Genomic DNA, 9,714 nt, shown 5'->3' with positions numbered 1-9,714 from the left:
TATAAGCAGGTGAAGCTTCCCTACAGGAAGTTAGAAAGTAGGATCTGGCGCCCAGGAGGGATATTGGGATATTGGGTTAGAGGAAGAGGTGTGAAGTCATCCGCATGGAGATAACGGTTGAGACAGACATGGGGAGTGCTCACTACAGCTCCTTAAGCAGAGGGTGTTTTATGATTCAAAAGTAGGCAGCCATAGAGAAGGGAAGCTACTTAGATCGGTAAAGTAATCCCAGATTGGAAGAAGAGTGAAAGAGGCAGGGAACAGAGTCTCCTCTGCTGGAGAGGTTTCGTAAACTGGGATTGACTTTCATGAAGTCCCGAGTCATGAAATCTCAGGGGGTGACGCAACCATTATATTCACATTACAGGAAGGTCAACAGATTTTCTTCTTTGTGCTTAGTCCATTCTCAGAAGCGTCTCTTGCCACCCTTCCCCTTCTGCTAAGTAAGGCTTAAAACTAGGAAGCATCCTTTAAAAGGCAAAAAAGGAAACAGATGAGAGAGAACACAAAGGAGACTTGGACACGTAGAAAGTGGATGACCCAGGCTCTGTTACACATACTTGGATTCCAACTGGGACCTAGATTTGCTGAGGACGGCAGCCAGGGAGACAGGACCATGTGGCTGCTCCCAGCTCTACTCCTTCTCTGCTTCTCAGGTGAGTGGGGCTGTGGCTTTGGGGCCTTGGTTTTGCAGAGGGCAGGACAGTAGGTAGAAGAGCTATCCTGGGTTTAAGCCAGAGGTAAAGTGTCCACAGAAAAGGGAAAGATACATCCATTCATTCACCTGTCAATCCTTCTGTACGTTCAATCATTCATCCATGGATCCTACAAACACTTACTAAGCACCAGATATGTGCCAGGACTGTTCTGGGTGCTGTAATTAAGAGTAATTTCTGAATTGAGGGAATCAACTAACTACAATACAATGTGGAAGTTACTGTTGTAGAGACTTATTCATGTGGTGATGAGAGTATGCAACAGGGACCCCTCATTTTGCTCTTTGAAGGGTGGGAGATGTCACTGAGGCTTCACTGGAAGTTCATCCTGAAGGATGAATGAGTTGGCTGAGTGAGAAAGGAATATCTTATGGACAAGTGTGAGGATATTAAAGACCATGGAGAGTTCAAGAATTAACAATAGTTCTGTTTTGACAAAGCTTAGTGTAAAGGGGTTGGAATGGTTTGTGAGAAAGAATTAATGGGCCAGATGCAGTGGCTCACACTTGTAATCCCAGCACTTTGGGAGGCCAAGGCAGGTGGATCACCTGAGGTCAGGAGTTCGAGAACAGCCTGGCCAACAAGGTGAAACCCTGTCTCTACTAAAAATACAAAAATTAGCTGGGTGTGGTGATGTACGCATGTAGTCCCAGCTACTTGGGAGGCTGAGGCAGGAGGGTCGCTTGAACCTGGGAGGCGGAGGTTGCAGTGAGCTGAGATTGCACCACTGCACTCCAGCCTGGGTGACACAGTGAGACCCTGTCTCAAAAAAAAAAAAAAAAAAGAATTAACCAAGTGTCTAAAATGCCATCCTCAACATCTACCTTAAATCCTTCCTGGAACAAGGTGTGGTGTAAACAAGTAAATGAAACTGTCCTGCAAAGGTTGGACTTTCAGAAGAGAAACTCTTATTAATAGACATTCAAAATGCAAAATGCAGGAAAACACATTTGTCTGTGGGGAAATAAGTTTAGGCTAAAAATTAGAGGACATTCTTCATGTTTGCAGAATGAATTTTATGGTTGATTTCCCTCATAAAACATAGAAACCTCCCAATGTAATGACAAGGTTCTTTCTAGAAGGGTGAGTGAAAATGACAGAGATTTAAGGGAAGAAGACTAGGTGGATGACACTGACTCAAACTCCTGGGCTCAAGCAATCCTCCTCCCTTGACCTCCCAAAGTGATGGGATTACAGGCATGGGACACTACACTCAACCAATGTTTGCTCATTTTGTATTTGAATTTGCTTCCTTTTTCTTTGCCCTTTGCATCTCTCTTTCCACTCCTATCTCATTCCCCATCCTCAGGCTCACAATGTGACCTTCACAGGTCCCTCTGAAAACCTTAACTGGGAAAGAGAGATGGAAAGGGGCAATTCTAGCATGGAGGATAAATGACAAAGAGGAAGGAAGCAAATTCAAATACAAAATAAGCAAACGTTGGTTGAGTGTGGTGGCTCACACCTGTAATCCCAGTGCTTTGGGAGGTCAAGGTAGGAGGAATGCTTGAGCCTAGGAGTCTGAGATCAGCCTGGGCAACATAGCAAGGCCCCGTCTCTACAAAATAGTAAAAAATAAAGAAAGAGCAAAACTAGAATTCTATTTATTATGCATTTTTATAGCCTACAAACACTTCCAAACAGATGATAGAATTTAACCCTCTGAGCAATTTTGTGACCTAGGCAGGGCAAATAGCATTGACTCCACTTCATAAGTAAGTTGATGATGGGATATCTGATGACATAAGAACTAAATAGACAAGCTGGAAATGAAGTCCAGATCTGTGTCCTCCACAGAGCTCTTTCCATTGGCCATAGAGGTGTCAAGAATAAGGCTAACCGAGTAATAGTCACGAAATAGCTGATCTCTCTGCAACATCATCTGGTATTTCCATTCTGAACTGATTGCTGTCCAATATTTACTAGCTCCCATTAACCTCAAGCAACCAGCAAGCACATGTTTCAAAAAAGGCACAGACGCATTTTTATAATTCCATCAATCATTTCCAGGAACATGCTGGATTTCCTTGAGACCTGCTAATCTTGCATTCAGGTAACACTCTAGCAGGACAGAGGAAAGTATCTTGGAATTAGCATAACCTTCTTTTTCCTTAACTTCAGGTGCCCAGGATTAGATCATGGGTCATGGAACACTCTCTTATCACTGGTCCATTCAAGACCCTCTTTTATTTTAATTATATGTAACTAAAACATCTGTGAACTCACTGGCCAATCCGTGAACTAGAATGTTATCAACAACAAAGATCTCCCCACTCCTTCCCAATCCAATCCTGGTTCTTCTTTCAAACAACAGTAATTTGGTGTCATTTGCCAATACTTTGCATGAAAAGTTGCTTTCATTATATTTTTATATTAAGTAGAAAATTGGGCTAAGCAACTAGAAGCCACGATCTACATCTGAGGGTCTGTGATTTAATCAGCCACACCCTTCATCTCATCTTTTTTTTCCTCTTCTTCTTCTTTTTTTTTTTTTTTTTTTTTGAGAAGGAGTCTGGCTCTGTCACCCAGGCTGGAGTGCAGCGGGGTGATCTTGGCTCACTGCAACCTCCGCTGATCAGGTTCAAGCAATTCTCATGCCTCGGTCTCCTGAGTAGCTGGGATTACAGGTATGTGGCACCACACCTGGCTCAGTTTTGTATTTTTGGTAGAGACAAGGTTTCACCATGTTGGCCAGGCTGGTCTCACCTCCAGTGATCTGCCTGCCTTGGACTTTATCTTTTTCTTTAAGCTCACCTATCCAGGCTCTCCCCTCTGCAAGTTGCCTTGCTTTACCTCCATTTTGGAGGTGGCTTTGCTTACTGGGCTTTAGATAGTACCCTTATCCACACTCCTGTCGTGCCTCTGAAATATAAGTCTTTACGAGTGACTTCCACTTTTTTTTTTTTTTTTGAGCTGGAGTCTTGCTTTGTTGCCAGGCTGGAGTGCAATGGCACGATCTTGGCTCACTGAAACCTCCGCCTCCCAGGTTCAAGCGATTCTCCTGCCTCAGACTCCTGAGTAGCTGGGACTACAGGTGCACACCACCACGCCTGGCTAATTTTTGCATTATTATTATTTTTTTAAATGGAGCCTCACTCTGTCGCCCAGCCTAGAGTGCATGGCATGATCTAGGCTCACTGCAACCTCCGCCTCCCAGGTTCAAGTGATTCTCCCCTTCAGCCTCCCAAGTAGCTGGGATTACAGGCGCCTGCCAGTATGCCTGGCTAATTTTTGTATTTTTAATAGAGACAGCATTTTACCATGTTAGCCAGGCTGGTTTCAAACTCCTTACCTCTGGTGATCCGCCCGCCTTGGCCTCCCAAAGTGCTGGGATTACAGGCTTGAGCCACGCGCCCGGCCAATTTTTGTGTTTTTAGTAGAGAAGAGATTTCACCACGTTGGCCAGGATGGTCTCGATCTCTTGACCTTGTGATCTGCCCGCCTCAGCCTCCCAAAGTGCTGGGATTACAGGTGTGAGCCACAGCGCCCAGCCGTGACTTCCACATTTTAAGAACCATCTTTTGTCTTTTCAGAAGATTCATTTGCATTGGTTTCATTTCAATGAGAAGGTTGCCTACTGGAGAGAATAGCCATCATGAATGCAGAAGGCCCTTTCTTTTCTAGGGTGACCTTCCAGATTTGCTAGGTTTGGGGTTCCCCATAGCACTTTTAGGCTTTTCAGGATGAGATTCTGACTCTGCAAAGGGACTGCCATTTGCTTGACTTAGAATGGCTTGAAAAGTTGTAAAGTTTGTGAGCCAGAAAGACCCCTAAACCTGGAGGTTTACCTAACAGAGACCTGGGAAAGGAAACAGTTCAGTCCAGAGGAGCTAAAAGTAAGTGGCTCTGGGCGCTGGAAGGGACGAAATGGTCCCATGGTTTCCTCTCTCAGCTGTGCTCTCCCCAGTGTGTGTGTGTGTGTGTGTGTGTTGTGTGTGTGTGTGTGTCTGTATGTGTGTGACTGAGAGGAAGGTGAAACATTTGCTTCCTAGCAGGGCTGAAAGAGTCCAGGTTGTAATCAGGAATGTGGAGGGCAGATTCCAGAGGAGAAAGCCTCTTTCCAGAGGCCAGGGGCAGAAGGCCAGGCCAGTTCTTATGCAATTGAGGAATTAAAGACTTTTTGGGCTGGAAGGAACCTGGAAAGCTCTCTTGAGTCTGACTTCCCATCTGAAGCTGGCATCTTATTGATTGGAGTGGCAGGAATTCTAGGACACATTCAGCTCTGAAGGGGCTGGCTCTGATCCTGGCAGAAGGAGAACCCCAAGCTCTGCAGGAATGATCCCTTTCGGAAGCAGCACAAGCAGGCCTCGGTTCCACCACCAGACGCTTGGCTGTGATGAGCCCTTTGTACCCTGTCAAACTCCCATGTGGGAAATGCAGTCCTGAGCTCTGTCCAGAACCTGGAAGGAGGTGCTGCTGGGATGTGCCACCTCTAGGAGGGGGCTGGGGGCAGGTGGAAGGGAGGAGGTGAGGACTGGCTCTGCAATCTCAGGAGGGGTGTGCAGCTGTGGGCAACAGGTTCTTGGGGGAGAACATAGGTGGGGAGCAGGGATTTGGGAATGGGAAGATGCCTGAAGGTGCAGCATCCAGGGCAAGGAAGGTTCTTACGAGAATTAGGACAACAGAGAAATGGGAAGCGCTCAGAAGATGCGGGGTCAGGAGCAACTTTGCTGTGGTCAAGGGAGCACAGAGCGGGAGAACACAGGTTTGGGGCAGGGTTTGGGGTAGGGGCTGGGAAGGGGTCAGGGTGGGGGTGACAGGTGCTACTGAGTGTGGGAGGGACCAGGAGGGTGGGAAGAGATAGTGACAGTGAGATTGTCTCAGACCAAGCATGGCTGGTGGGGTGAGGAAGGTGTGCATGGTGGCGGCTCACACATCTGCCAAGGCATATGACAGACAGAGCCAGCTGGGGACAGAGTGGGGAGGAAAGGCAGGTGGTGGGAGAAGGGGAGAGAAATGAATGAAGCCAGAAGTCAGGGACTCCTCCGTCCTCAGTCACCTCGGATCTAGATGTAATTAGCTCAGGAGCCCAGATGGTCGTAGGACTCGCAGATACCAGGGGTCGTTTCACACTTTCTGCTCATTCCAACAGCTTAAGCTTCCGTGGCCCCTGTGTGTGTTCATCCTCTTATTGCTAACTCAGGTTACTTTGGGGGATGCAAAGCTCAGCCTCGTGACTGTCTTTCTCTCCCCCTCTCTCACACCCACACACACGTGCACGTGCACATGCACTCAAGTTCAGTCAAAGCCTCTTGTAAGTTTGTCAGCACTCGCTCAAGATATTGGGGCCTCTGCTGAGCATCACATCCCATAATGCCTGAACTTCTGCCTACCTACAGCCTTTCTTTTCCCTTCTCTTTCCTTCCGTATCAACTTCTCGCACTTTGCCTCCCAGATTCTAAGCCCCACTTTCCCCCCAGGACCCAAAGCACCTCACTCGGTTACAGAGAGCAGCTTCCCTCTTTCCTCTGAATGCGTGGTGACCTCTGACACCCAAGACCTGGGGACTGTTATCGGGGAGGCTGATCTTGTGTCCCAAATTCATGTAAAGAAGCTTATCAGGGCTTCCTTTGGACACAACCCCTCTTCCCAGGGTCATGTCGATTCTTCCCAGAGAGTGGTTAAGATCAGAGCAGGAGAGTTATTTTCCCTCCCACAAGAACACTCTGAGAGTGGAGGAAACCACACGTTGTGCTTTTAAAGAATAAGCCTGAGTTGCAGAAGACCCCAGAATACGTGGGTCTCACTCCGAAGGGAAGTGATCTTGTATATGACCAAATCTCATGCCTGGCAGAGGCTGCAGGGCCCGGGACAAGGCGGGACAGCTCCTCTCTGCTCCTACCTCCAGCTTTGGTTTCCAAGTGCTAGGGCCCCTGCGCTGTGACTTGGTGTCACTGCTCTCACAGGGGTCAGGTTTCTTCTCTCACAGGGATTCTTTGGCTTAGGTCCTAAGCTCAGGTATTCCTCCAGGTCCCCATCCCAGGAAACACCCAGGTCTCCCTGGCAACCTTCCCCTCAAGCTTCAGACAGACGGCTGCTGATAGGGCCATCTGGATGGAGACCTGGGACTCGGGCTTGTGTTTTCCAGGCTGTTTGTCTCTGACGGGCCCCGACTCTGTGACTGGCACTGTGGGGGGCTCTCTGAGAGTGTGGTGTCAGTATGAGAGCACGTACAAGGGATATAACAAATACTGGTGCCGAGGACAGTATGACACATCATGTGAGAGCATTGTGGAGACCAAGGGAGAAGAGAAGGTGGAGAGGAATGGCCACGTGTCCATCAGAGACCATCCGGAGGCTCTTGCCTTCACTGTGACCATGCAGAACCTCAATGAAGATGATGCTGGATCTTACTGGTGCAAAATTCAGACAGTATGGATCCTGGATTCATGGTCACGTGATCCCTCGGCCCTGGTTAGGGTGTATGTTTCCCCAGGTAAGAGCTCCCCTCACTTCGGCAGCAGGGCTTTAGGGTGTGACAGGACAAAGGAACAAGGGTGGGTGGCATACTGAAGTGTGCCTCCAAGTCTTGTCTTGTCCTCAGTCACAGTGGTGTTGGGAGGAGCCCATAGCATGGGCACGGAGAGAGGTGGCTGATCCTTCAGCCTTAGGTGGACTGGGGGGTGCACAGCTCAGGTGCCGTCACTCCCATGGGGCCCGGGCCTCACCCCATTACCCAGCATGGAGGAAGCCCCTCCATGCTGAGCCAAAGCTGTTTCCACCGTGCCCTTTGGGAAGCCTGTACCAAAGAAGAAACACTCCTGTACATTTGCAGCCTCCTCACAGAACATCCTCCTACCATGCTGTTTTGAAATATGTCTTGCTTGGGAAGACCTTCCTGTTTAGTAGCTTCTTGAGTGGAAGCTACTCTTTCTCTTACTCCCCATATGCTAGAGGGCTGTGGAGCCATGCCTCAATTCTTCCTGCCCCCGTCACAACTTCTGCCCTGTGACTTTCCACCTGCTTCCTTTAAATGTTGTGCCAGATGGCCACACACACCTTCTATCTGTGCTCGACAAGGCTGTCCATCAGCTTCCAGGCTGCTCCCCCTCATTCAGTGGGGACCTGCCAGTGCCTCCACTTCAACCTCTGCCATTATCTTGGCAGGTTTTAATGAATAACTTGGCAATCTTGCCTTGGGTTCCTTAACATTCTCAACCTTGGTGTCCTTTATTTTCCACTCTCTTCAGAATCGCACCCCAAGGAAACATCTCAGAGCTTGTCATCACCCAACCTGGTTGCTGCTCAGAGTCTTACACTCATACATTCTATTTTTTGACAACTTTTCATCGATCAGCTCTCCCCCATCCTCATGCTACTGTCCCTATTCTCAACCTTGTAGTGACCTTCTGTCTTCTGATCCTTCCCTCCATTTTCCCCAATTTATTGTCCCAGTCACTCCTGTTCTGACCTCACTTCCTTCCTAGGCCACTTTGAGCCCCTGAAATATATCACATTTTCTTTTTTTCTCTCCTTTTTGAGACATGGCCTCACTCTGTTTGCCCAGGCTGGAATGCCATGGAGTGATCTCGGCTCACTGCAACCTCCGCCTCCTGGGCTCAAGTGATCCTCCCAGCCTGAGTAGCTGGGACTACAGGTGTGCACTACCATGCCTGGCTAATTTTGTGATTTTTAGTAGAGACAGGGTCTTGCCACGTTGCCTAGACATGTCTCAGACTCCTGGCCTCAAGCCATCCACCTGCCTCGGCCTCCCAAAGTGCTGGGACTATAGGCGTGAGATCATGACCAATCTGACATTTTCTTCTCTTAGTAGCACCCATAACTCCTATATTGTATTTCCTCATCTACCTGACAAAACCCTCATCCCTGGATCAATCCTAAAATTAAGGCCACTAACCATCCCAGTTTGCCCACGACTAAGGGGTTTCCTGAATGTGGGATTTTCAGTGCTAAGGCTAGAAAAGTCCTGGGAAAGTTGGCCATCCTGTCTAAAATCCACCTGCTCTAGCGCTGCTGGGGGAAACAAAGTAAGAAAATGGTGCCTGTGGCTGCCAGTAGAAGTTCAGAGTTTCCAGCGTTACCTCCTGTACATCTACCTCCTGAGAACACACAGGACATCAGTTTCTTTCCTTTCCCACTTGCAAACTTCCATGCAATCTACATTCATTCTTCCCCCTTCCCTTTCAGATTGAGGACAGGCTTCCCCATCCTGTCCAAGGGTGATCCTCCTGGGGCTGGCTCCTTGTCCTGTGGTTCTCTGCCTCCCCATCTCTCTTCAACCAAATTCCCCTGCCCCCTGCCCCTTAGCCATCCACACCATCTCCTGTCCTCAGACTCAGACTCTATCACCACACTCACATCTCTCACTTTCCAAAAGCAACCCATGGTCCGCATTTGCCTCTGCTAGGTGCTGCCCATGTTTCCCTCCTTCCTGCTGGCCTGGGAGTGGATCAAGCTCCTCCCCTGTGCTCCTGTTGCACCTGCTGGGGCTCCTTCCCAGGGCTGCTTCCGGCTGAAGTGAGTCCATCTGTTTATGTGTCTCTGCCCCTCCAACGGGGTGGGGCTCAGGTCACATCCATCAGCAAATCTCCAGCAACAGAGCGGTCGAAGTCTGCTTATCGGATCACACCAAGCCTATGTCGGGCCCTTGGTGAAGGGCTGAGCCTCCAGGACAACTGCTTTAGGGAGATCATGAGCTGGGGGTCCAGTGGCAATGAGGGAGTAGACTATGTCAATAGTCTGGTGGTCACCTGAAGTCCCCAGGAGGAGCCGAGTGACAACCTATCCCCTCTCTAGGGGCGGCCTACAGTGGCCTTTCCACATGGGCCGGGCACGGTGGCCCACGCTTGTAATCCCAGCAATTTGGGAGGCCAAGGCAGGCAGATCACCTGAGGTCAGGAGTTGGAGACCAGCCTGATCAACATGGAGAAACCCCGTCTCTACTAAAAACACAAAATTAGCCAAGTGTGGTGGCATATGCCTGTAATCCCAGCTACTTGGAAGGCTGAGGCAGGAGAATCTCTTGAACCCGGGAGGC

The 9,714-nt window shown here is 49.0% G+C and overlaps 1 protein-coding gene across 1 annotated transcript in view; it reads left to right on the top strand.

Moving 5' to 3' along the window:
• The first annotated feature begins 485 nt into the window (after window positions 1-485).
• Window positions 486-9,714, top strand: part of CD300E (CD300e molecule) — an 11,208-nt gene continuing 1,979 nt past the window's right edge. Inside the window, exons 1-2 of the mRNA XM_011973253.1 lie at window positions 486-656; window positions 6,805-7,152. Coding sequence (XP_011828643.1) covers window positions 494-656; window positions 6,805-7,152 — 511 coding nt within the window. The 5' untranslated portion in view covers window positions 486-493. The remainder of the gene's footprint in view (window positions 657-6,804; window positions 7,153-9,714) is intronic.

The sequence above is a fragment of the Mandrillus leucophaeus genome, unplaced genomic scaffold, assembly GCF_000951045.1.
Source record: "Mandrillus leucophaeus isolate KB7577 unplaced genomic scaffold, Mleu.le_1.0 Scaffold1, whole genome shotgun sequence".
Lineage (NCBI taxonomy): Eukaryota > Metazoa > Chordata > Mammalia > Primates > Cercopithecidae > Mandrillus > Mandrillus leucophaeus.
Note: the sequence above shows the minus strand (reverse complement) of the source record. Positions and strands in the feature narration are given on the sequence as shown.